The sequence below is a fragment of the Ostrinia furnacalis genome, unplaced genomic scaffold (assembly GCF_004193835.3).
Source record: "Ostrinia furnacalis isolate ACB-3 unplaced genomic scaffold, ASM419383v2 OfSCF1913, whole genome shotgun sequence".
In the NCBI taxonomy this organism is placed as follows: Eukaryota; Metazoa; Arthropoda; class Insecta; order Lepidoptera; family Crambidae; genus Ostrinia; species Ostrinia furnacalis.
The window spans coordinates 960,154-988,045 of NW_021132152.1; the positions used below are offsets into that span (position 1 = coordinate 960,154).

The 27,892-nt window shown below is 40.1% G+C and overlaps 1 protein-coding gene across 3 annotated transcripts in view; it reads right to left on the minus strand.

The window, feature by feature from the left end:
- Positions 1–27,892, minus strand: part of Msp300 (Muscle-specific protein 300 kDa) — a 152,430-nt gene that overhangs the window by 35,825 nt on the left and 88,713 nt on the right. For 2 of the 3 annotated variants that reach the window (XM_028306328.1, XM_028306326.1), the window contains 9 exons: positions 26,156–26,948; positions 25,929–26,087; positions 25,645–25,857; positions 25,300–25,575; positions 14,746–24,780; positions 12,968–13,078; positions 10,682–10,864; positions 788–10,486; positions 362–562 (listed from right to left, as the gene is read on the minus strand). In XM_028306328.1, the coding sequence (XP_028162129.1) occupies positions 362–562; positions 788–10,486; positions 10,682–10,864; positions 12,968–13,078; positions 14,746–24,780; positions 25,300–25,575; positions 25,645–25,857; positions 25,929–26,087; positions 26,156–26,948 (21,670 nt within the window). The remainder of the gene's footprint in view (positions 1–361; positions 563–787; positions 10,487–10,681; positions 10,865–12,967; positions 13,079–14,745; positions 24,781–25,299; positions 25,576–25,644; positions 25,858–25,928; positions 26,088–26,155; positions 26,949–27,892) is intronic. The other variant, XM_028306327.1, reaches the window with a different exon arrangement.

Sequence of the window (27,892 nt, forward strand, 5' to 3'; positions counted from 1 at the left end):
GAAGGGTAAAGTGCCATCTTTACTGAAATTCGTGAAAAGCGCGGAGATATCATCTATCTTTAATCAATATATCTATACTAATATTATAAAAAGGAAAGATTTGTACCTATTTTTGTATGTTTGTAATGAATAGGCTCAAAAACCACTGAACGGATTTTGATGAAACTTTATAGTATTATTGTTCATAATTCAGAATAACATAATTATAGGCTATAATTTATGACGATCCGAAGCCGCGGGCGGAAAGCTAGTCATTTATATTTATAATTTGTCTACTTGATATTATCTTTTAATATGACATAAATGACATTGACTCTATACATGTAACCAGCATGAAGCCATATTGGAAATAAGATCGTACCTCGAGTTTCTCGGTGGCCTTGAGCAGGCGGTCGTAGTCCACCTGCCCCTGCACAGTTAGCAGCTCCACCATGTAGTCAGCCTCGCGCACGGCGCCCTGCACCAGCTCCAGCTGCCGCTCGAAGCGCCGCCACAGCTGCACTTTGGCCCGAAGTCGGCGGTTCAGATCGTTCACCGCCACTTCTAGCTCCGCGTGGGTTTCCTGAAGTACATAAATGGGGTTAATCTAAAGGTTTTAAAAATAATTAATTTGGACGTTTTACACTACGTCTTCTAGTCCTAAACTAAGCAAAATTATTACCCAAACTAAAAAGGTGATTTTATTCGGACTAAGACGAATGAAATGCGAATAATCGCTTGAAACAACTTATATTATGATTCTCAACTGAGTGACTTTATTGTTTGAGTAAATTAAATGGATTCTTACCTGTAACGCTGATATGTCTCTCTCCACGCCAGTAGGCGAGACGCAGACCCTCAGACTGGTTGGTAGTGTGTGCAGAGCTTGTCTCAGCGCCAAAATATCGCGCCACTGCGATGACAGCTCGTCCAGAAGCCTTTCGCAGTTTTCAGCGGCGCGCTCGACGACATCGCTGCCCAGTCGTTCAGCCGCTTCACACTCTTCCAGTGTTTGGCGAGTGCGGCGCTGGCTCTTCTGAGATCGCATAATGCCAGTCTGCACTTGCACAATCTTCTCCTTCAGCAACAAGCTGCGCTCAAGCTCTTCAGATATCTGATCCGCCAGTATTCCTGATTGCGTTATTAGAGCACCCACGCGATCGGATTCTGCTGTCGGCAGCAAACTCAGTCTTCCAAGCTCATCCAGAATCCTGTCAACACGTCCGTTCATTACCTGCAGTCTTTCGATGTACAAATTCAATTCGTCTTCGCTCTTGATCACTCCTTTCAGACTGTCCAATGATGATCGCAATTCTCTCAGTTCATCCTCGAGAATGTTAAGCTTCTCACCAGATGATAAGTCGCGATCGGAAATATTCTGGATGGCCGTATTGTGTAGATCACCGATTCTGGTTGCTAAGTCACGCCATCTGTCTTCGATTTTGGAATAGAATTGTCGCTGGCTCATTTCATCAGAAATTGGAAGAATTTCTAATGCTCTTTCAAATTGTGTGCCAGATTCATTCTTCAAATTATTATGAACTTCATGTTGAGCTTTCAACTCCCAGAAACGACGTAAATTGCCAGTTGTATTAATATTTTCCGGAGAAATGAATTCTAATTCTCTGTTTGCTATTTTCATCCAACTTTCGATTCTGTCAATGAGGTGGTCATACGTTAACCAATTTTCTTTAAATGCTGTTAGTCGAGTAAGCCTAGAATCGACGTCATCTTGAAGTGCAAGTAACGTATCTAATGCTCCTGAACATTCGGTTTCTAAGCCTGAGCATACAATCAGATTTTGGAGTCCTTCTGTTATGGACAGCAAACGTAACATCTTTGCATAGTGATGAGATACGTCCAAACTAATTGACTGATATAAGTTGATATACTGTTCATGGTCCATGGATGTTACATTAGTGAGGTCGGGTACTCTTTGTTGAGCAACAACGAGCCACTGCTTTTCTTCTTTCATTCCTTGCTCTAGTAATGTCCATCTAGAAGCAGCTAGTGTCATTTGTTGTGCTCTACTTGCCGCTCGGTCGATGATAACAGTTGCTCTATCATGTAGTGAATTATGGAGCGACGCATACTTTGCTCTTGTTTCGCTGTCTAAGTTATCTTCTAAGGATTCAAGAATAGCCCTACAGTGGCTGAGATTGACGAAGAACTTTCTATGCTTTTGTATTTCTTCATGCAAATGGTCTAAGTTGGAAACAATGATTTTACCATCTAACAAAGCTTCAGCTACATCAGTAATTTGGCCAAAATCTTGTAGTGTTTGTTCGTATTCTTCTGCCAAAGATGTTAGTTGCAATAGCCTATCTCTTTCAGTATTAAGAGTATTGTCAATTTGTTTAGTATCATCATCACAGGCATATAATTTTGGTGGACATTCTCGTTTTAGATTTACGTCTACAAATGAGCGGTATCTTCTGAATAACTTTTGAACCCTGTCAGAATTATCAATATTTTCTAGCTCAATTTGGTCTAATGAGTCAAGTTTATGTTGTGTTGGTGCGTCTGATACGATAACCTTATCAAGACTGGTTTTCACGCGTTCTACAGATTGGCTCAATTTTTCAGTTTCATCCAAAAACTTTTGCCAGTCCTTCTCAACTTCCTTTACTTTCACAGAACTTTGGCTGTTAAGTTTATTAACAGCGTCTACTTGAAGGGTCAAAGTTTCAATTAAAGTGATGATTTCTTCATTAATTTCTGTTACTTCTATAATTTCTTTTAAGCTCTTAACATATTTTTTCAATGCTTGAAGTCTCTCACTTTCTTCAGATTGCCTATTTTCAATATTCGTTTCTTTCTGGATCTTAAGTTGAATTTCTTCCAACCAGATAGATATAGTTTCAATCACTATAATAATACTCCTTTCAGTTCGTCGTGGATCATTGCTATTAACTGCATTCTTAACCTCGTCCAATTCCTTGTTAACAATGAGATCATACGATTTCTCTACTGACGGTTCATACAATGCCACCACCATTGATTCATCGGCGGTGGTCTTTTGTGGTTCAGTAACTGATTGTGTGCGTTTTTCAAGGGCGTCCAGTAATCTAGCCTTTTCGGATTTCTGCGACACAATAGTTTTACTCGGAGATGGCGATTTAGATTTTGATCTTTGAACAACGTCAGAGTAAGTTGGCCTTTGTTGAGAAACGCCAAAGTCTTGAGGCATAGTTTGTATAGGGCTGCTCAAATGTGATATGCCTTCATCTATAGATGAAGTGTCTTTGCTGGATATGTCCTCACTTGTGGGTGTAATAGACACCGACATTTCACTGTTAATAGGATCCGATAGACTTTCAGGTGAGTGGACATAAGTCGAATCCGCCTTTCTCTTATGTTTTCGTTTCTTTTGTTTATGCTTCTCACTAAGACTTGGCGTTTCATCGAACTGCCTCTCACTTTCAATTAAATCAGTTGTCGCTTGTGGTATTGAGATCTGTGCTCGTAAATGAACTTCATACGGTTCATCTGTCGAAGTAGAGATGGAATCTTCAGAGAATGTTCTCGGTGATGTTTGTTGAATTGTATCTACAGTAGTGATTTCTCTTCTCTGTAGATCAAGCTGTAGCTCAGATTTTCTTGTTTCAGCCGGTTTAACAGCTTCCTCTTCTACCCTCGGTGTAGTTTGCTGCGTGTTGTCTACGGTTTTAATGTCCAGTTTCGTATGTTCTAATGTAGGCACTAAAATAGATTCTTCTTGAACAGCTCTAGGTGACGTTTGCTGTGTGCAGTCAACACTTGAAATAGTTAGTTTAGTCAGATCTAATGGTGGCACTAATGTTGAATCTTCTTCAACAATCCTCGGAGAAGTCTGCTGTGTGCTGTCAATTGTAATGGTCTTAATTTCAGCCACTTCTATTGTCTTTGGTTCAGGCGTTTCATCAGGAATAATCCTAGGTGAAGTTTGTTGGGCGTTGTCAACAGTATCGATATCGGGTTTCTTTTCTTCCGAAGTTACTATTGGAGCTGAGTCTTCAGGCAGTTCGCGCGGTGATGTTTGTTGAGTGCTGTCTACAGTAATTACTTCTGGTGCTTCCATTTCTAATGATGGCTGTGCACTGACATCTTCAGTGACCCTCGGGGATGTTTGCTGTGAAATTTCTGCAGTTATTATTTCAGGTTTTTCAATATCTAGCTCAATAGTCGAAGGCACTTCAACTGTCTCAACTCTAGGAGATGTCTGCTGACTTGTGTCTATTGTAATAATCTCTTCTTTAGGTTCTTGTTCATCAACTGTTTGTTCTAATTTGGTTTCAAATTCTTCACATTGGGTGAAAGTACTGACTAAAGGAACTTCTGGAGTTTGAATACTCATTTCTGCCATTTCTTTCTCTTTAACAGGCGTAGTAGATGTTTCTTGATCAGTGATATCTTGTTTCACTGTTTGAATATCCATTTCAGTAGTTTCAATAGTTATTTCCGTACTCTTTTCATCCTTTTCTATTTGAGGTAATGGTGATGTTTGCATTTCCCTAGATTCCGTTTCAATTGAAATCTTTTCAGGGCTTTCTTCTTTACGTTCCTCAAGAGGGGATGAAGTTTGAGAGAATTTTTCTTCGGGGGTAAAGATATCATGAGGGAGAACCTGTGTTGTAGCTTCAGATTGTATGACAGGTTCTGGACTCTCAACACGACTCGTTTGCATTTCTGAATCGGACATTTGCACCTTTTCAACCACTGTAACTTCTTCAATAGTCTGTGTATGGACATCTTTGTCTTCTATAGGTGTTGTTTGTACCAAAGATTCACTCACTGGCGTTGGAGAAGTCTGCAACACAGTGTCAGTGGTTTCAGGTTTTGCAATTTCAACCGGTTCTTCTACTGTTGTGTCGACAGAAAGTTCCGGCGATGTTTGAACTGAGTATTCTTGAGTAAGAACTTCTTCTACTACAGGTACGGGGTATGTAACAGTGGTGGTCACTTCTTTTTGTAGGGTTTCTGGACTGCTCTGAATACATTCTTCCACTATTTTAACTGTACTGATATCAGATGTCTCGCTCATTGTATGATAAGATTCTTCTCGTGGAGAAGATTCTACTATCTCACTGCCGAGCTTTGGTGTTTCAGGCTTTTGTTCAACTTCGGGCTCTTCAGGTTCTGGTACAGAATCTGATCCAGATAAATGCTTCTTCTTACGTTTTTTATCCTTCTTTTTCCCAACAGTCGGTTCACCAAGCTCTATTGGTGTAGTTATAGTTGTTTGATCTGATTCAGCCGTGCTTTGTTTTGGATACGTCGTGACTTCACTCGGTTGTTGCTTACGTTTTTTATGTTTTTTCTTCTTATCGGTGACAGGTGCTGGTTCTAAAGACATATCTTCTGCTTCATATCCTTGTTCTTCAACAATAGTTTCAGACTCAGCTAATGGTGAATCGATTTCTGTTACAATTTCTTCTACTGACGGCTCCAAAATGTCTTTTGTAGGTTTTGGTGATTGAACTTTAGGCGAGGAAGGTAATTGTACGTAATGGCTTAATGAAGAACTTTCAGTTTCTGTTAAGCTCTTATCGGCTTCTGTTGGTAATTCAGTTTCAGTTGAGTCACTGCCTGAGCCACGCTTGTGTTTCTTTTTCTTTTTACTTTTCTTGGATTCCTTGATTGATTCCTGGGGAGATTCTGCAGTTGATGGACCTTTCTCTATAGCTTCAACTGTAACGGGTGCTTCAGGAGTAGGTTCAACAACGGGTTGTTCTTTTTCAATAACTTCTACCACACTTGGTGCCTTGATCTCCTTTCTTATTTTAACCTCACTAGGTAGTATAACTTCAATATCCTTTTTAACCAAAACAGGTTCAGTGGTTTCAAGACTTTCATACGTAACATCAACTTTTACCTTGGGTTGTACTGCTTTTATAACGTCAGTTTTAGTGATAGTTGTGCTGATATCAACAGTTTGTTGAGACTCCTGTGGTTCTTCTGCAATGATTTCGGTTTCAGTACCTATGTCTCTTTCAGTTACAGTTGTTATTTCAGGCGTAGCTTTAAAAACAGGTTTTGCATCTTCAATTTTTTGTTTTGCACTGGAATCCTCATCGTCTTTTGGAATGCTAATTTCGCTTGGTAATATACAGGGTTCTTGAACAGGAACTTCACTTATAGGTTGGTCTTTTTCTAGTATATCTGTTACTTTTGGTTCTGTAAATTCTTTGGTGATTTGAACCTCGCTTGGTAGAATAACTTCAATGTCTTTTATCACTAAAACTGGTTCTTGAAGCTCAAAACCTTCGTATGTTACGTCCACTTGAACTTTGGGCTCTAGCGTTGTTGAAAAGTCTGATTTTATAATGGATGTTGATATGTCAACGGTTTTTTGAGATTCTTGTGGGTCAATTTTCTTCAATTCTGGCTCACTGCCATTTTCTTTAATATCAATTGGTCGCGAGGGTTTATAGTCGTGGCCACGCAAGTGTGTATCATGGCGTTCTGACTCAAGTAACAAATTGATGTCATATTTTCGATCAGGTTGCTGCTCTGGTTGACCTTTTTCTAATACATCTGATGGCATTATACTGACGTTTGGTTGAGATTGAGGCAGTGTGGAAGCCAACAGCTTATCTACACTATCTGTAGAGCTTTGAATTTGTGGCTCATATTGTTGTATGTACGAAATTTCTGTTATAGCTGGAACGGACGAGACGTCCGTCTCGGTGACAATACTGCCAACTTTAAGTGGTTGCACTTCTACTCCCAATTGAGTTATAGGTTCTTTGGTCGATACTTGTGTAGTAATTTCTGGGGTTTCTTTGATTTCTATTTTAGTTGAACCCTCAATATTTTTTGGCTTTTCTGCTTCTTGTATTTTAATTGTATCTTCATTATCTGGTTTTTGTGGTTCAGATATCACAGTCACCTCCTTAGTCACTGTTTCTTTTGGTTCATCAAATTGTTCTTTCTTTACACTTTCTTCCAGAAGCAATTTTTGTGTAGTATCAGCTATTTCAGCCTGTTGTGGCAATGTTAAATCCGATTGCAGCAGTGCATGCTCTTCAGTGAGGACAAAAGTGGTTGATGTAGGAATGTCTTCCGTAGGTGAGATTACTGCATCTTTTTTAACATCTTCAGGTTCTTTAACTAATGAAACCACTCCATGTTCTGCGACATCGCTAGGATGTTTATCGAGTGTCTCCTGAACCTGTGTTGTTTCAGAGATAAATGTATCTACAGATTCTGTCTCTTGAGGTTTTGTCATTTTCTCGATTTCTGGTGCACTTGGACTTTGTTCTCGTGGAGATAAAGCAATGTCCGATTTTGTCGGTATCTGGGTTGGTTCACTAACTCTAAGGCCAGTACTGTGCACACTTTCTCTTTCTAAAAATTCTTTTGTAAAATCTTGCACGTCAGAAGATTTTCTCGAATGTGGTTCCAAAGTGAATTCCTTAGCAACCGATATTTCTGTTGTGGTTTCAACGTTTTCTGCAGGTTTGTCTTGCTCCTTTACTTCTTGTTTTGCTGATATTTTGGCAGGATTTTTAACATCAGGTAGTGATTTTGTTATAAGTTTGTCAGTTTTTTCTGTTAAATCAAGTATTTCAATTTTAGATTTTGTATCATCAGGTGTCTCTCGAGTTTCAACTGATTTAATATCATGTGCTGATTGTAAATCTTTGCTTTCTGATGTTTCAACTGTTCGTAATTCTGACATTGCAACGAAACTAGGTTGTTCAAGTTCAGATATTTCTGTTGTTAATCCATCTTGCGGTTTTGTTACTTTTTCATGTTGGGTCACTACTAAAGAATGATGATCAGGTTGTTCAAATTTAGATATTTCTGCTGTTAATCCATCTTGCGGTTTTGTTACTTTTTCATGTTGGGTTACCACTAAAGAATGATGATCAATTTCACTTCCAAGCAAATTTTTGGTAGCGTCAATAAGTGAACTATCTTTGGGAGATGTAGGTTTAATATCGAATTCTGCACCCAACATAGACTCCGAAACTTTATCCTTAGGAGATGAGACCTGTGGAGTGGTTGATGTCTCCAGTGTTGTGATAACTTCTCCGCTTGGATGAGATTCTTCTGGAATCGTTAAACCAGATGTATCAGAAACGATGTTATGCTCCTGTTGGATATCATCCGGAATTTCGACAATTCCTTCTTTCAAACTTGTTTCTGATTTGTAGATGTTATCTGGCCTTACAATTGCAGGAGATATTTCTTTTATTTCTACCTTTTCAGTAGTAATAGGCTGTTTGCTTATATTAACATCGATTTCAGCTGTCATAGTTGATTCCGGAATATATTCGTCATCAGGCTCTTCTACTACTTGCTCTGTGACGTGTTCCTTGCCATCAATGATCTGAACTTGTCGAATGATCTTAATCCGTTTAGTCCGGACACCTTGAGATTGCACGTTATGAATGACATTGGGTTCTTCTTCAATTATTTCAACATCTTCAGGTTCTTCAATCACTTCTTCTGTGACATGTTCTTTGCCGTCAATTATCTGAATATGTTTGATTATTCGTTTCTTAATTCTGGTAATTTTTCTCGTGATCTTTTGTACCACAGTGGCAGTGTTTGATCTTACTTCTGTGGTACTATATTGCCCTGTGTGTATTCCACTGTACATTGTTTGTGTTTCTTGTGGTGTTTGAGACACTGGTGTAAATGTCTGGGACGTAATTATGGGCCCCTCATGACTTTCTGACATTGATACAATGACTGGTGTGCTTTCTCTACTTACAGATTTGCGGACACTAGTTTCTGACTCCGCCAAATGAGTTCCCATCAAATGATCAGTTTCTTTCTGGATGAATTCTGCCATAAAATCCTTCAAGTTTTGTACATCTGACGGAGCATCATCATACTGGGTTACGACGGGTTTACCAATATCCTTTTGATCGTCATCGTCTGGTTTAGAATCATCTGATTTGTCGTCTTTTGGCGATTTTCTGTCAGTTCTTGAATCAGGTGGCATTAGAGGCGGTTTATCGTCCTTGCCCTGCGAGTCGTCAATTTCTTCAAATTGCACACCACCAATATCTCTTACATTGATAGAAACTCTTGGGATTTGTTCTTCAAATATCTCAACATTGTCAGGTTCTTCTATCACCTCTTCAGTGACGTGTTCTTTACCATCAATTATGACCACACGTCGTATAATACGGCGGCGGGTTTTCACAATTCGTTTGGTAACCTGCTGCACAACAGCAGTCACGCTTGAGGATGATGTCTGTATGTCAGGTCGAATTTCACCTTCAGCAAGCTGAAGAATCTCTTCTGGTTTCATGTCTTTTTGCATTTTTATTACGATATCTGGTTTCGATGTGTACTCTTGGATTGTAACCTCTCCGCCCGGTAAAGTAGAAATAATCTTACCTTCGTGAGTTTGATATTGGATGTGTTGAACACCATCATCGTCTTGTCTAGATGTCGATCCAGTGTCTTGCGTTAAAATCACTTGCGATAACATATCCTGAGTACCTTCGCCAGAGAGTATTTGGGATTGTTGTTGTCGTGTTTGAATGGTTTGCTGTCTTGTTACCAATGTTTTTCGTATTTTCTTTACAATAATTCTCTTGGTGCCATCAGCGTCAACAACAACTTCTGTTGTTGTTTCATCTGGTTCTACCATGACAGTTTCGAATGATTGAGGTAGACTATGGATGATGTTAAGTTGAGAGTCTTTGAGATCGTTATTGTCTTTGTAATTAGCATCAACAAACAAGGATTGTTCGTCCATCTTTTGCTCTCTCATAACTGGCCTACTGGCGATTTCTATAGTTTCATGACCGTCTGAAATGATTTGTCTGACTTGAATACTTTCAAGGACTTCTTTTTCGAGAGATTGGGGCTCACTTGTTTGAACTTCAATTTCCTTTGGTGGTTCACAAGTAATTGAAACATCGTGGGTTGTAATAGGATCGGGCTGGCAAATGATAGACTTGTCTGCCACCGATGGAGCGTCTGACATAAGACTTTTTCCTGTTTGTGTTTCTATTGTCATTTTAGGTATCTCTTCAATTAATTCAACTTTTGTCTTCTCTTCCGATGGAACTTTTTCAGCAATCGTTTTCACTTCTTCTTTAACTAGTTCACTTTCCCTTGGACTAACAACTTCTTCGGGCATAGAAGTAGAATCAATTGTTCTATCCGTTTGAGAAATGTCATCTTCGGCAATTTCTGGTGCAGATCTGATCTGCACCAGTACATGCCTCAACCTTTCTATCTCTACAATGACTAGATTCTTTGTTTCTTCTAACGCTCTCTGCATCGCATTCAACTTATCTCTCAGAGACTGACTAGATTCATCGTTACTTATCACAGTGATAGATTTCAATATAATCTCATACTCTTCGTATTCTCTGATATATTTCTCATAAACTTCAATATACTTAATTATATCCTCTTCAGTCAAAACGTCTGATTGCTTAGTAGATTCTTTTAGCTCGTTATTAATTGATTCAAGCCAATTATCCAACTTAATTATTTTCTCCTTATTTGCTTCAATCTCAATCGCTTGTCGCGCCATTTCTTCTTTGGCGTCCTGAAATATTAAGTAAAAAAAATGTTGAGAGTAGATCATTTTTACTTGACGGAGTGAAATAAACATGTAGTAAGTATACATCCAGTATAAGAATAAAAAAAAATAAGTTACAGTATAAAAATAGAAAAAAAAAATCACTCGAAAATATAAAGTAAGTAATTAAAATCAAACCAAAAAGAAAAAAATAATAAGTACCTTTCTTACCTTGATGACGTCAAGTCCCTGACGGGCTTGGACCAATAGTTTGGAGATTCTAGCCTTCATCACGATGAGGTCCTTCAGCAAGACCTGCACCTCTTGCTCCTGCCGGTACTCCATAATCTTCGTCTCCAGAAGCTCGGCCGCTTCCTCACACTTGACTAGAACTGTTATACCCTCCTGGAAAATAAAAGAAAATCATCAATCAATAAAAATCAAATAGCTTATTATTGGCGTCAAATATTTGTAATCTATGGCCAATAAGTCGCTCGCTGTCCAGTTTCAGTTTAGGTATAACAGGTGATAATGCGGGAATGAACGTGAGAGTAGCATTGGCTCATCTCCCTTGCGCGCGTTTACAGCTTATTGCATATTTATTGAAAAATATTACGGAAATATAAGTGCAAGTCTTTTTTTTACTTGAAAAAATCCATTACCTCACTGTGGGAACTTTTAATGCTAAAAGTGCAAGTATCGAAAATGTTTGAAACACATTGGATGAAAGATTTATTCATCTCATTTTAGTTTCTAATAGGCTAACACTTCTGTACCTGCCTAAGCGTCCCAAGTCTCAATACATCATACACGTAAGTGCACGTACAGGAATGCTAATTTAAGAAATGAGTAATTCCGTTTCAATGATAAAACCTAAGTAAATACAACTTTTTATCTCTACCTGTTTGTTATTCGCCCATGACATCATGTTCTGTTATTGTGTACAAATTGTATATATTCATATTTATACGAGTTCTCAGAAACGTAATTTATAAACTTGCTAGGACAGTCTATTTGTGTGTTCAGAGGCGAGTCCACATTTGACCCACTTATTTCTCACGGCATTGATGGAGTGGAGCATGTTGGTGTTCTTGGGCTTATTTATGTGGCACATGGGCTTAAATTATATCAAGTAATCCTACAGACTGAATGCTATTTTTAAATGTTTAAGATTGGATCATAGAAATATTTACAATCGATTTAAAAAAGACGAGGTTCCATGTTACATAATACAATACTAGCTTTAAATGCAAATATTGAATTGACACAAAATAAATATTTGGTATAGTCCTAAAGTTTTGATAATTATTTTGTTTTCTAGCGCATATTTAAGGTCTAAGAGTCGCATCTCAATCTAAATTTTTAAATAACTTGAAAAAATACAATTGCCACCTTATGCAAATTTAATTCGATTAGTGATGCGACTTTCATCAAACTGTAATAACTATGAGCACACTATGAGTCATGCCTGTCGATAAAAATAGGTACCTAAGTAGGTATTTTAGAATAATGGTGCCGAATAGCATCGTAAAACTGAAAATTACAGCACGTTTTATTACAGACCGCCATAATACCTTGAGTAAAATTAAGAGCAGCTCTTATGCCGTCGACTTAGAAAACAATTTGAATATTGAAGGCCTTTGTTTACTATTTTGTGTTCATACTATGATTGCATTCCTTAATATAAATGTGACAAAACTTTTAATTATTAAACTGGAATCTATGCTATGAGACGCAGGATTTATAATATTGTTTAATTAAATAAATTAATGTTTGAATTACGTATTGGTATATCGTATGATTTTATAATTATACTGTTTAAAAACTTAAAGATTACCTTTTACAATATGGGTATCCCAAATAATCCACAACAATTTTCAAAACTATGGCAATCACTTGCACTTTTCAACTGTTCAGATGCATCACTAAATATAGAGAATACAATGTAGAGAATGATGTCTATAACACAATAACAAACTACCACTAGTTCGATTGTCACTTGAGTCGTTCGCAGCCTCTGCCCGCCGGTTTCGTATGCTAGTGCCCTACTGAGAGATGCCAAACACTACTTGAGTATTATTAACTCCATTTCGTAACACAATGTGCATAGGTGACATCATGGATGGCCCAAACAAACGATAGTCATGGATAAATTCACTGTCAAGGCCATGTAATTATTTACAGATGTTATACCATCATAAGCTATAAAAGACAAATATTAGCAATGACGTAACTAACTATATTTATGAGTGATGTATGTATAATTCTAGTTTTGTTTACTTGTAATTTTTGAGAACTTGTTGAAATATCAGAGGTTCGGCAAAATTTCTGGCTCGCTTGAATTTAAACAACTCGTTCGAATGTATCCAAGAATAGTACGAGAACGCATAACCACGGCTTAAACGGGCGCTCGTCTAAATTTATAATGGAAACTACATTCACGGTAGCGTCAGTAGGACTTGGGATTGTTATTTCCGTGTAAAATGGTGTATTTACAATGGAACTCACCCTGAGACCCTCCTCCATGGCGTGTAGGCTTTCATCGGGCAGATCTGAGAGACGTGTCTGAACATTTCTCACTTCTTCTAGCAGACTTTCAATATCGTTAGACAAGTCATCCTGAGAACACACGCCGAGATTAGTAAACAAAAAAAAAGATGCAACGCGGAACAAGAAGCTTGCAGATGATAAAAAAAAATGATTTCAGAAATGTAAATGAATCTAAAGCATTCATGTTCCACGTTGACGATGATGGTTCAAAAAGGGAAAACATTCTGGCAGAACACGCTAGCATTCCAATAAGGACTCTGTTAGCTACACAATGACAACATAAATTCACAAACTTATTAGTTAAAACTTCTGTCTTAGCATGACATGCGCAAAATTACATTGTAGCAGGAATCATTCGATCAAACGTAAAAGGGCTTCTCTGAATAATCATACAACACATTGTAATGGTGCTACGCATTCCTGCAGGTAGATTAGTATTTGGTGGCAGATTCCAAATTCTAAGTTCAACAAAGTAAGGATTAATTTTGAACAGTCTCTGTGATATTTTGCACAATCTGAATTGATTATTATAAATATTTAAAGCAGATTTGAAAGCGGCTTGTGCTGATTCAAATTGAAAGATAACATAAATGAAATCCAAAGTGATCTCATCATTTTGGCAATATTAAAAATGAGTCTGATATGAACAAATTCAATTACAAAGATGTTTTACAAAACTTGCACGTGCTGGCAATGTGCCAAAAAATTAAAATTGAACAAAAAAGGGATTGGATTTTTATAACACAAAATTATTTTAGTTGAAAACCTAAGTAAATAAAACGAACGATGTTATAAAAACTTTGGTGTGCCAATTTAACTTCCCCTAAAGTAATTTTGCGTAATATTTAATAAGTTAGCTTTGGTAAGTTAAGCGTGTTCAAAAGCTTGTGGCTGAATCCATAAAACATCGATAAGCCAACATCAAGAGCTTACTTTGTTGAACTTATTATTTTTAATAGTTTTATCAATTTGAAACATTGTACTGTTAAACACATTCTTAAAAATGTGTAATGTATTTTGTAAAAAAAATAAAACCAAATACTTTCGTAATGCTTAACATAAAGTATTATGAATGAACAAGGGTCAACTACAGGACCATTATATTTTAACATCAAAATAAAATTTCTAGCTATGAATACAAGGGGCATTTAAAAACATCTTACAATTTTGATGCAGGCACAACTAACCTGAGCAAATAAATTGGAAATCTGAAGTAGTGTAAATAGGTACTGCATTTTCATTGCTAAGCCCAAATAAAATCTAGAAAAAAAGCATCAATATTTTGTCGGTCGTCTCATAGTTACCAATTTTAGCATCCTTGTAACAAAAAAGGGGCTTTAAAAATAATCAAACTTTAAATAAAACAAGAACTTCACAAACATTTATTTTATTGTTACAGTAAATAAAATTCAGACCATTGTAAGACTAGAAACATTGTTGTTGTAATCGAAAAGATCTATCGTTTAAATTAAGATATTGATCTGACTAGATATACGACTAGATTAATAACACACTACATCAATTGATTAATAATAAATCCAAATGCGTAATTCCTACTCCAACATTACATCGCATGCCAAAGATTGGCACTACAAGACGAACGGCAAATTTGGCGTTGCTATACGACACTTCACGATACAGAGTCTTGTAATAAGTGAAATTAAGAATTTAGTAATAATGTCATGCCAAACATAAATTAAGAGTAAAATTGTACAATACGCCTGGCGGTCAGTCACCTTGGCTCTCCTCGGAGGCGCTTCCTCTGCCGCTGGCTCCTGTCGGGGTGGGGGTGGGGTGACTGGTTCTAGAGGTGTGGTGGTTAGTATATCCTCCCGGGTGTCAGGGCCTACTCGCGGCGAGGCCTCGCTCGGTAGACCCGTCAGCGAGTCAGTCGGCGTTTCTAAGCTTAAATAGGAACTATGGTCTTTCCAACTACACATGCCACCGGGCAAGTCCATGGACATGTAGTTGGAATCGAAGGGAGAACTACAAGGGTCTTTTGGTTCTTCTGTTTCAGAGGAATGACCGGAACTGCCTCCTGGGTCTTTATCTTTATCGTTTTCATCTTTGTTTTCTATTTCTGTCCTAACTGGAGATGATTCTTTAGGTTTATTAGCCATTTTAAGGAAATATTGACATTCAGCGTCGTGATAAACGTGTTTGTCAGGCCAGAATGAGTTATCCAAAACAACATTTTCCTCAAAGCTACGTAAGTCATCAACTACTGGTTCGGGTTCTGGGCTAGGAATAGATTGTGTTATATTCGCAGAGTCATCAGTTATTGCAGAAGATTTAAGCTCGGCGCCTAACTTTTCCGCGTCATCGACTACGTGTTTGTTGATCCAGAAGTTTTCGGATTTCAAAAATGATTCGTTAGTATTATTCGGTTCAATGTTAGTAGGTGCAGTGTCAAATGATTCCGTTACATCCAAATTATCTAATACATGTGTAGGAGATTGTACTGTATCATCTTTTACGTTTTGCACTTCACTTAATGTGCCAGAGATTTCTGTTATTTCTTTTCCTGTTTCTTTAATTCCTAAAACTTGTCGTATATTTATTATAGGATCAGCTTCACTGAGTATCGAATCAATCATGCTCACACTAATATGCTTAGTGTCCAAATCTTCTTCTATTTGTAATATTTGCTCGTGTTCTATAACTCGGTCATAAGATGAAATGTCTTGAGCAGGTTCTTTTGTTTCAAACGATAATTCATCTTCTGGATCTGGGGATGCAAGTGAAGGTGTTATGCTGTCTAAAACTTCATCAAGTGGGTAGTCTATCGAGCATTGAACATCGGTTAATTCTTTTGGAGTACCATCGCTAATTTGCGAGGAGTCATTTTCAGGTAATAGCATTTCCTCAATTTCTCTTTGTAAATCAGCCATTTTGTTCTCAAGAGACTGTTCTTCTGTTATTTTATTCTCTGATTCGTGTAAGTTTTGGGTAGTTTCAGATGATTGTATTTTTTCTTGAATATCAACAAATTCAGGGACAGTAATCTTATCTTCAGGAATATCACTTTCAGTGACTTTTTCAATACCAGGCATGTCTGTCATTTCTGGTTTTATTATTTCAGTCGTGTTTCCTAATAACTGCTGTTCATCAACAGGAAGAACCTTTGAAAGACTTGATAGATCGTCCAAGTTACTTACATCATCCTTCCAGAACTGCGCTTCTGAGAATAGTCTGTCTTTAATAGGTGTATGCATTGATTCAGGAGTGGAAACAGGTGATTCAAGGGACTTGAATAATATTTTACTTTCTGTTTTTCTTTCAACTTCTGGTTTTGTTCCAATTTCTGGGTTTGTTGCAGTTTCTGGTTTGGTTGCAATTTCTAGTTTTGTGGCAATTTCTTGTTTTGTTTCAATTTCTGGTTTTGTTTCAATTTCTTGTTTTGTTTCATTTTCTGGCTTTGTTTCAATTTCTTGTTTTATTTCAATTTCTGGTTTTGATTTAAGTTCAATCTCTTCTTTTTTTGGCAAAGTGGAAGACAAAATGTCCGGAGACGCTGTGTCTGCGGGTTTTTCAGTACTTGTGACAGATTTTTTGTCCTTCTTTTTCTTTTTGTTCTTCTTTTTCTCTTCCGATACTTGAGGTTCTTGTACCACATCGGTTTGCTTCACTTCGTCGTCATCGTTGATGGTTTTGGTATCTTTATCTTCTGGTTTTTTATTTTTCTCTGTAGATTTAGATGACCGTTTCTTTTTGTCTTTTTTCTGTGGTTGTTTATCTTCATCTGATATATCTGGAACCATTTCTGGTACTTTAGGCTCAACTTCTTTTTCCTTTGACTTCGATGCTCGACTTTTTCTTCCTTTCTCTTTCTTTGGTTGTCTCTCAACTTCTGTCGAGGTACCTTGACTGGGTTCCAAATCGTCAGGTTTTAGGGTGCTTGTAAGAGCGTCAAATCTATTCTCCGATTTATCACGAGTTTCAGTCACATGTGGCGTTTTGGATGTTGACTGGGATCTGTTATCTCTAGATCTAGATCGAGACCGCCTATGTCTATGTTCCACAGTTATGAAACCATCAGCATCTACTTCAATTTCTGGTCTATGTGGTTCTGGATTTGACTCGTCAACCATTATAACAGGTGGTCGTATTACTGATTGAGTGTCGGGGTGTTTGAAAACCTCTGTTTGTATTCGCTCTGGAGTAGGTCGGCTTGCCGCAACTATCTTGGCCCAAGAGCCTATACCGTGATCCTCTTCTGGAAGTGATATATCTACTTCTTTCACTATTTCTTCTATTTGCTCCTCAAATTCTGGTTCAACTACAGGTGGGTATGACTTTTCTATATTTTGTTGAATCGTTTCTCTTTCTTCAACAACCAATCCTTCTGCAACAACTTCAGCATAAGACTTTCCATCTTCTGCAGCTTTTAACCAAACATTAACAGGTTCTGTTGTTAATGAACTCGATTCAACCGGTACTGGAGCTGGTTGTGCTGATTGTTGATCAGGAATTACAGGAATATCCTTCTTGTCGTCTTTCTTTTTCTTCTTTTTATTGCGTTTGCTTTTTTCAGGAATAGTCTCTTTGACTACCACATCTGAAATTGGTTCATGGTGTACAATTTCTTCTGACTTGACAACAGTTTCAGGCGATGTCTTTTCCTTCTTGGTTTGTAAGACAGAAGAATACGATGTCTGAGGTGTTGTAGACAAGATTTCAATTATTTCTTTATTTTCCGTTTTCTCAACAGTAGTCACATCTTCAACTTGTGTTTCAGGTGCTATCGTTTGAGACACAGGACTCGTTACAGGTTTTTGGTACATATAAGATGGTGTGAATTCTGGTGCATCAGCCGATAATTTTGAATACAGTATAGTGTTTGAATAAGATGGTTTAAACTCAGGAATGGAATCAATCTCAGGAAGAAGATCATGCAAACTATGTATAGGAGATTTTTCAGGGCGTGAATTATCTGTTAGAGAGATATTAGTATCTACAATGTCAGTAAACTCGTTTACAGTTTCAGAAGGCTCAATAGGCGTGTCCGTACATTGAACCTCAATTGTCTTATTAATTATTGCGGTATCAGGCTTGGGCATGGCAGTCATTGGAATAGATTGATTATCAGTTTTGTGTACTAATTCGCTATGAATGAATTCCGCCGAGATAGTATTAGGCTTTGGAGATTGCTCGTCGAAGACAACCATGATTCCTTCTTGCGACTCTCGAGTTAAAGTTTCTTGTTCTGTGCTTATGAATTCTTGAGTGGATATTTCTTGTACATTTTGTTCTGTTATGTTTATATCTTGATGAGAAACTGTTAAGGGAAGGTTTTCAACCCTACTGTCAGTTATGACTGCGGGCTCAATAATTAATTGTTCTACAATATTGTCGGGTGTTTTTGGTGTTTCCGTTAATTGCGTAGCTTTAGTGTCCGCAATATTTATTTCTTCTCCCGATGGTATTATAACCTCGGATTCTACTTGTGACTCGGGCATAGATTGTTTTACAATGTCTTCTGTTGTTTGTGCTTTTTCTATCACTTCTTTGTCTGGGACATTTATCTCTTTTTCTAACAACTTTATTACCTCCGTTTCTATTTGTGTTAGGGGTGTCAGCTGTTTTTTAAAGATTTCTGGTGTTTGTGATCTTTCCGTTACTTCCGTAACTTCTTTATTTGGAGTCAATATTTCGTCTTTCGTTTGTTCTATTGACTCTGATTGTATTTGTGAAACAGTTATCAGTTGCTCTTCAATATTTTTTGGTGGTATAGGTTGTTCCGTTACTTGCGTATCTTCTCTATCCAAAATGTTTAGCTTCTCCTCTGATTGTTGTACTATCTTGGATTCTTCTTGTAAAGTGGGCGTCAGTTGTTCTTCAACGTTTTCCAGTAACTCTGGTTTTTCTGTTACTTCATCTAGAATACTTATCTCTTCTTCCAATGATTTTATATCGTCCATTTCTACTAGTGAAATGGGCGTAATAGGAACATCCGTGACTAATTCTTCGTTTTTATCTTCAGAGGTGCCATACACCACGGGTATGGGAGTATTATCAAGGTCATCAACTTCAAATGAATTTTCAATACTAGGCAAAGACGGCGTCTCTAAAGAGAGAGCAGCAGGTGCATCATATTTATCGATTTTGACAGTTGAGATGGTTTCTTCTATAGTCGGTTTCTCACAATCACTAGTTTGTAAGATAACACTGTCAGAAAAAACTTGATCAATGTTATGCTCATCAGTTGCATCTGTCGTTAATACCCGTGTTTCATCTTCAAAGATTTCCGTTGTAATTTCTTGAGATATGCACGGTTCGTCAATACTCTTAACTTTCTTTGTCAAGAGTAACGCCAGTTTATTTTCAGCATCTTGTATTTCATTGTAACTGTGACGCATAGGTTCAAACACTTTCTGTTCCGTTAGGTTTGATTCATCAGTCGTTTCAGATTTATCTTCATATTGAATCAAATCTTCCGAAATAACTTTATTATCTTGTTCTATAACCGTTTCTTCTTGCTGTAATATTGCCGTATCATTTGCAGGTTCTTCCTCAGACACAAGGTTTAAGTTTTCAGGTTGAACCTGCGTACGAGCAAATATGATTTCAGCATCTCGTAATTCATTATAATTGTATGAAGGCACTTCATAGATATTTGCTTCCTGCCTGGGTTGAACATTAACGGTCTCAGGAGACTCGTTGACTTCATCTGCCACATATGCTTCAATTTGATTATCTGCAATTATCTCATTTGTTTCTTGTTCGTCCTGTAAAATGTCGTGCATAACAGGTGAGTTTTCTTTATAAGAAGTTCTAGTGATAATTGTTGTTTGTGACGTTTCATTTATTTGCTCATTCGCTTGTACTTGTTCTTGTGCTAAAGTCGGAACTTCTCCTTTACTAACGTCTAATTCCAAATTTTCATCTTCTTTTTCCAATACAGAAATAGAATCATCTTCGACTTGCTTCGTTTCAGCGACTTCTGTCTGAATAAGATTTTGCACAGTTAATAAGTTTGCGAATAATTTTTCAGCGTCTACTATCTCATGATAGTTTTGCCGTGGAGTTTCGTGATAAATGACTTTTATATCATGCTCTTTATGTGTTATTATTTTGGTATCAAGAGTTTCATCATCTTTTATTGGTAGTGCACTTACTGGGTGGGTCACAGAAGGCACATTATCTGTAGGTCCCTGACTGAAATCTACTTCATCAATCATTTGTTTTTTCTCATTTTGTATAAATCTGTTACTATCTGTAACGGTTTTACATATTTTTTGTGAAACAGACTGCAAAAGTATTTCTTCTGCTGTAGTTTCTTTCAAAGATTCTTCTAGATTTTTAGTAATCTTTTCACTTTGCAAAACTTCTGAAGATTCTGCGACAGGTAAAAGTTTTTCTGTGTCTTGAAGTTCAGGTTGAGTTACTTTTTGTTCAGGAACTCTTTCAATTTGTTCGTCTTTAACTTTAGATTCTTGAGTTTCAATAAGAACAGTTTGAAGTTTTTCAGGTGACAATTCTGTTTTATTGTTCGTATAAGAGATAATGTCTCTTGTTTCAGTTTGAGCTAAAATCTTTTCAGCATCCTTTATTTCATGATAACTGATTCTCAACACTTCTTCCTTTGGAACTTCTTGACCTTGTATGTTTTCTAGTGAAGGCTCTTTTTCAACTTCACTGAGCTGTGTATCCTTCACTACTGGTGTCAGTGTAACATTTTCACTATCACCCAATACTACTTCTTCAGGGTGTGAAGGTTGACTGATTATTTTTTCTTTTATTGTGGTGCCATAAATAAGTTCTGCATCTCGTATTTCGTGATAGCTTGTTTTTTTAATATCATTTTGGTCAGAAATATAGCTCTTGATCTCATCAGTGATAGCTACAGATGGTTTTAGAATATCCTTTTCACTTTCTTCAGGTGAACACTGTTTATTTGGCTCTTTGTCGGTAGTCATGGTTTGATTAGGTTTTATGTTCTCTTTTTCCTTTGTTATAAATTCATGATAACTATAATCCAACTTATTCATATCTAAGTCAAGTGAATAAGTCTTTACTTCTTCTATTAGTTGCTGGTAAGGAATGTCACATGTTTCTTTTGCATTCGTCTTTTTACGATCTTGAACTGATCCAAATATAGCTTCTTCCAAAACGTCTTGCAGATCCTCTGGAGCATTTCTCTTCACCTGAGTTTCTTCTATCAACTGCTCTTCTGAGGGATATTTTTCATCAATTAAATTATCAGTTGAAGAAATCGGTATATTTGTTTCGATTCTTTCAATTTCAACGTTTTCACTCTGTTGCGATTCAAGAACATTTTCTGGTTCATTTGGTTTAGTATTGATTATTTCTGTTGTTTCCTTTTCTTCCATACGAATGTTTTTATAATCATCTTTGGATAGTTCGACATCACTTGGCTGCTTATTTATTCCAGTCAATTCCTCAAATTGTTTTTCAGATGATATAAAGGCTTCACTGACCATTGTTGATGTGATATCAACATTTTCAGAAATATTCACCTTTTCTTCAGTAGTTAGGTCACTAGTTTTTTCCTCAGTAACGTTTGACACGGTATCATCCGTAAGAGAAGGTTCCTCTAATGAATTACTTTTGCTGCTGAAAACCTTGACTGTTCTTATTGGTGGTAATTTCTTTTCTTCGTGCGTAATTAGGTAAATTGTACGCGTTTCAATGTCTTTAGTTATCGGTTCATATCGAGTAACTTCTTCTACGATATTGATTGAACCACGCTTATGATCTTCCGATGAGAAAAATTTGTCATTATTATTTTGTTCACTTGAAGGACTAGATATCGCAGATGAAGTCTCTTGTTTTTTCTCTTGTTGTTTTGAATCTCTTCGTTGATAACTAGTGCTGGTATTAATATCTGCAAAATCTTTTTTGCTGTCCTCAACAATTGTCTCAGCAATTGGAGTATCATCCAATATGATTTTATTTTTATCCATAACCTCATTGGTTTCTTGTAGTATCGTTACTTCTGTGGCAATCTGTTGCGTTTCATAGGTTGTTTCTAAACCTGTTGTGTCGTGTTGTTCAATAGGTTCCATAACTGGTTCAGAAATACCTTCTTCTTCAGCTATCAAAGCATTCCAGTCCATAGTTATCACCTTTTTGGGAATAGCATCCGTAGCAATATTACTGACAGTTGATTCTTCTTCCTTACTTTGTGTTTCAGACTGAGCTTTATCGGGCACTTGAACATCTTTTTGAATGGTGGATTCTCCCTTAGCTATTTTGTGCTTATTATCTTTATGCTTCCCCTTATCTTTTGGTTTTTTCTTAGATGTCTCAGACTGCTCTATTTCACGTAAAGCTCTCTCTACTTCATCGTCAGTAACTTTAGGTTTTTTAGTCTTTTTCTTTTTCTGTACTTTAACTTCATCAATATGTTGCTCTTTGTCTAGATCTTCTAAATCTTTATTTTCTAAGTCCATTGTTTCAGGGATTATACGTTCTGGCGTTTTTGTTTTCTTTTGTGTCTTTGGCACAGGTGTAAATTCTTCCACTTGTTCAACAACGGTAGGTATTTCAAGCACTATTGGTTCAATCGTTTTAATGTCTTCCACCAAAGGAATGTCAACCGTATCTGTTGTTTCGAATAAAACTTGTTCTGGAATTTTGTCAGATTTCTTGACTTTTTTCTTTTTCTTTAGTTTTTCTTCAGTTTGTGGCAATGTGTTTTCAGATTCAGGCAAATTTTGACTAACAATTTTTATTGTATCTTCTGGTTCTGATTTTGTTGAACCTGAATGTTTTTGTTTGTCTTTATTTTTCTTTTTCTTTAGTGATGAAGATTTATCCTTCTCAACATCGATAATGTCGTGCAATTTATCTTTTGGTAAAGAGGCAGTTTTGTTTTCTTCTCCGATCACATTATCTTCTTGACCTGCATGGTCTTCTTGTTGTGTAATAATAGTATCAGCTGTTGACTCGATATTATCACAAATATTAGTCACAACTTCGTGCGACAAAACAGAAATTAATTGTTCTCCTTCTGTTTCTACTGTTTTATCAGCGCTAGTTTCGTATTTGTCATCTTTGAGATGTTCTTTTGATTGCTCTTCGATGACAGATATGGGTTCAGTGGACAATATGTTTAGCTTGCTGTCAGTCGCTTGTTTAGGCCCTTTTTTCTTCTTTTTCTGAACATCTTTTTGAGTTGTATCTGCTTTGGACGCAAGTGATTTATCGTCTTTAACATTTATGTTAGTAGGCGGAACTTCAATAGGTTCTTTGCCTCTTTTCTTCTTGGTCTTATCGATTTCTTCAATTTCTTTAAGCGCTTTCAGAATTTCATCTTCAGCTGGCTTATTTTTCTTAGATTTACTCTTTTTCTTAGACTTTTTGCGTTCAGAGTCCGCTTCCAAAGCTTCTGATTTCAAATCATCAACTGTTACTATTTCTGTAATTGTTTCAACTACAGTAGCGCTATGTTGAATTTTTTTCGTAACTTCTTTACTAAAAGATTCAACGCTTTCTTTTTCATGTATTTTAGCCGGAATTGAAGTAGGTGTTATTTCAATAGATTGCTCGAATTCAGGAGCATCTTCAAAGTCTTGAACTTCTATAACCTTTTTTGAGGTTTTCTTTTTCTTCAAGGTTTGCACGTCATGTGCCTTGGTTGGTCGCTTTTCAGGCGCACGGCGCTGTCGAGGCATGTCTCTAGAGCGACTGCGTTGGAACGGTTTATCCGGCCGTTCTGGTTTTATTCTAGATGATGAATCTAAACGCTCAATTCTTGGCTCTGGATTTTGAACCGGAGTCTTTTCAACGCATTCTACAATGATTTCTTTGACTAACTCCACTTGTGCAACTTGTGGCTTTGGCAATGACATGACACTGTGGCTTTTAGATTGTTTTCGCAAGCCCAATGCCAGTATCTCTGCGTACGATAAATCTTGTGACCGATATTTCGTCGCAGGGCTAGCAGACCTCTGATCCCTTTCCGGTGGACTTAATTCGACAACAGTTCGTGACGGCGAGTCCCCTAGTTCTTGAACTGTTTGCACGTCCAAGTTTACAAATGGCTCATTATACACTTCAATACCAGGCTTCCCTACGTCATATCCGGGCACTTCATGGCAATCCACGGGGACAACAGAAGACGCATACATTTTCTTGTTGTCCCACACACACGGTTCACTTTCACTGAGGTCGCACACGCGAGTCTCACTATATCCACCGGGCTCGTCGTCCGGTGGGTCACACTGCACGGTAACACTAAACTCATCACTCGGGCGAGTGTCCACATCCATAAGCAAGTTCCAATCAATTTTTTGTTTCGGTTCGGGTTCTGGGGTCGCTATCTGGGAGCTCGGCGGCCTCTGGGCACTCGGTGGCCTTTGGGAGCTAGGTTGTCTCTGGGCGCTAGGTTGTCTCTGGGCGCTCGGTTGTCTCTGGGCGCTCGGTTGCCTCTGGGCACTGGGTTGCGCCTGGGCGCTGAGTTGCGTCTGTGCACTGGTGTCCCTCTGAGCGCTGTCCGGTCTCTGTGCGCTGGGTTGCCTCTGAGCGCTGGGTTGTCTAGATCCAATCGAGCTGGATCGCGAGCCGCAGCCTCTGACTATCTCGGCGTAGGTGGTGCCGGCCAGCAGCCAGGCGGGGCTGGCGGCGCGCCGGCGCTGCGGCGAGCGCGCGCGGCGGGCGGCGCGGGCGCGGGCGCCGCTCGACACGAGCATGCTCAGAGTTGCCACGCGCTCGTCCGCCGCCGCGCCGCCCGGGGCCGCCATCACGAAGTACGGGTCCAGCTCGTAGATAGCTCGAGTCAGCTCTTCGATACGCCGGGCGATTTCCTGATACGCAAGTACGGACATTCATAATTTACAATAGGGTCAAAGGAGACTGTCAATGACGCGGGCGATCGAAGCGGGATGATGAAAGGAAACGACGGTGGCTGCGGTGCGTCGAATACGTTTAATCGATACATAAATACGACAGTTATTATCATTAAAAAATATTACAAATTAAAAATAGGAATAGAGGCCGAACGCGGACTACGCGTCCCGGAGCGGGTCCGAGTCCGGACTCCCGCGCTGGACTAGAAGCTTGATTCGCTCGTTGCGCGCCTGAATCTTACTCTGGAGCGACTTGACTCTCTCTCGACACTCCTGACAGAGGATATCGATCGACGTGTTAGTGCGAGGTGGGGGAAGAGAAGGAGAACAAAAAAAAAGAACGAAATAAATAATCTGTACGAGTGCGCGGCCTGTGAGTAATGTACAGTGATCCGTCGACAATAAACAAAACTAGAACGCTCGCTAGCCACCTACTGCTGGTGTCGGTGAGTTCGTGACGAAGAGTGAGGGGCTCACCTGTTGCTGCTGCTGGGCGCGCTCGGGCTCGCGCGGCGCGTAGTGCGGCTGCGCGGCGTGGCGCAGGTGCTGCTCGGCCTGCAGCAGCTGCGCCCGCAGGCGGCCCACGTCCGCGCAGTACGCCTCCACCTGCGCCAGCGCCGCCGCCAGCGCCGCCGTCTGCGCGCCCGTGCTGGCGCTCAGCGCGTCCAGCGACGCCGACAGCGCGCGCGCGCTCGCCTCCACGCCCTCGGGCCCGCGCGACCCCGCCGCCACGCCGTCCGGCCCGAAGTGCACCTGCAACCGAGCCACGGTTAGCCTGCCGCCACACGATGTCGGCGCCCTCCCCGACCTGAAAATACTCACGTTCAGTTTCTCGACGGCGTACGAGATCTTTGTTTTTTGCGTGGAGATGTCGTTTATGAGCTTCTCCCGCAGGGCGAGGCGGTCGCGCAGCGGCTTCTTCGCGTTCTGCGGCATCTCGAGCGTCCGCGCGGTCGCCTCGAGCCAGTGGCCGGCGTCTTTCAGCTTCTTCTCACATCTCTCCCACTCCTCTGCGAGCTCCTGGAGCAGGCCGTTCTGCGAAAAGAAAAGGAAGTCAGCACGAATGCGCCTCTCGAATCGGGATCGATCGAGGTGGATATACTGACGGTCTTCGCGAGTCTCTTCTCGACGTCGACGGTGGCGTTCTCGGCCGATTCGAGTCTCGATGGGAGGTCTCCCGGACTCGTTACGCGTTCGATTGCCTCTATTTCTTTGGCCATGTCCGCTAAGTTTTTGGCTTGCTGCTTGCAACTCTTGAGCGCGTTCTGAAAACAAAATTTTATTAGTGAATGAATCAACTAAGTCACAGCCTACCAGTGAGCCGGTGCCTTACCCCATATTCAGTCTGTTTCTGCTGCGCCTCCTGCAAGTCGGCCAATGGGAGTGGCCGCGCTAGGAATGCACGTTGTGTCTCGACCCAAAGCAGGACTTTCTCTAGCAGCGCGAGGAAGCGCGCCACGGCGTCGCAGGCGTCCTCGATGGCGGCCTGCCGGGCCTCCAGCTCGCTGCACACGGCCGCGAACTGCTCCGTGAGCGCCGAGACAGTGGACTGCACCAGCTGCCTCTCGCCGGCGTCGCGGCTGCCTTCTACGATAGCGCGCGCGTTGCGCGTCAGACGCTCGACTCGGTCGGCGACGTTTGGCACTTCAGATCTGGTTGCCACGAGGCGCTCTCTGTAGGGCTCCGGCGGCGATGTGCGATCTCGCGCGGTCAGCTCGGCTGCCTTGATCCACGCCTGAACGTCTTCGACATCCGTGGCGTACTCGGAGCGAGCTGTGCGCGCACGCTTCCATTCCCTTTCCTTTTCTTCCATCGCCGCGGCCAACGCCTCCGAAGATAATTCCAAAGCTGACAACTCCTGCGCTACGTCAGCTGGCGCCGATCCGCCGTATTGCTTCCTGCTCTCCTCGGTGAAATTCTTGGTGCGCTCGACCAAATCGGATACTTCTTTGGTTAATGCGCGCACGCCTTCCGTTTCGTCCTCGCCGAATACGTAGAAAGTCTTGACTTTGGCAATGGAGACTTCGATCAACTGCCGGAGTTCGTCTATCTTCTCCGACACTCGGTCGAAATCAGAAACAATCTTGTCGATTTCCGCGAGCCTCGCCGCTATTGTCTGTCGCAATCTGCAATAGAAAGAAAAGCGTTAGAGCGTAGAGTTTGCGGCGTGTTGTGTGCAAGTGTGGAAGTCGGGGCGCACGCGTGAGGCAGAGCTGCCAAACTGCGACGAAAATAATCCGGCGCGGCGTGACGCGGCGCCGCGAGTCCGTGACGGCGCAAGGTCGCCGCGGCCAGTGGCGCGCCTGTACCTTTTCGTTCGTGCTCGTTCGCTTGCGGCGCTCCGCTCGCGGCGCCCGCCCGTCGCTCAATGAACCGTTCTCGATAGATTCGCTGGACGCATCTAATTTTAAATTCCACGTTCTAATGTTTGCACGGTGACATCAGACCGCGAGTTTTTTCGGTGCATATGCCGGCGAGTGTTTACGTTTTGCACACACGACTGACGGATGGCATTGCGCGGCGGGCGCGACCTTGCCTCGAGCACGCACTCACTTAACGCTGAACTTACGCGGTTATAAAGTTATAAATTAATAATGAATCCTCCACGGAGCGGACGAGAGCCGATCGTGGGTATTGCGCAACATAAATGAATGACATGCGCTAATGTGCGGCAGGCATGGCCGGCCGGCGCCGCGAGTTCTGAGCTAAACGGCGAAGTAAACATTCGAAGGGATCGCTGCCAAAAACTACGCATTGTAAAGATACAAAGATCTTACAAAAGTTTGCAATCGTCGAATCCACCGAAATATATCTAAGTCCGTGACTCATCGGTCCGAGACACACGTAGGCACATTCACATTCGTATCACATAATTCAGCGAGATTATAAAACATGTGTGAGTTTCGCCGCTGGACCGCGACGCAGGCACGTCCCAGTCTCCTTATTTTGTGCAGAGGTGATGCAGAGCGTCTATCTTTCGAGCCCGACTTCGGGGCCGGCCTCGGGAGCGCCGCGGGGGCCCGGCGGAGCACACGTGTCACCGGCGCGATCTCGAAACACTGAGCGCGGC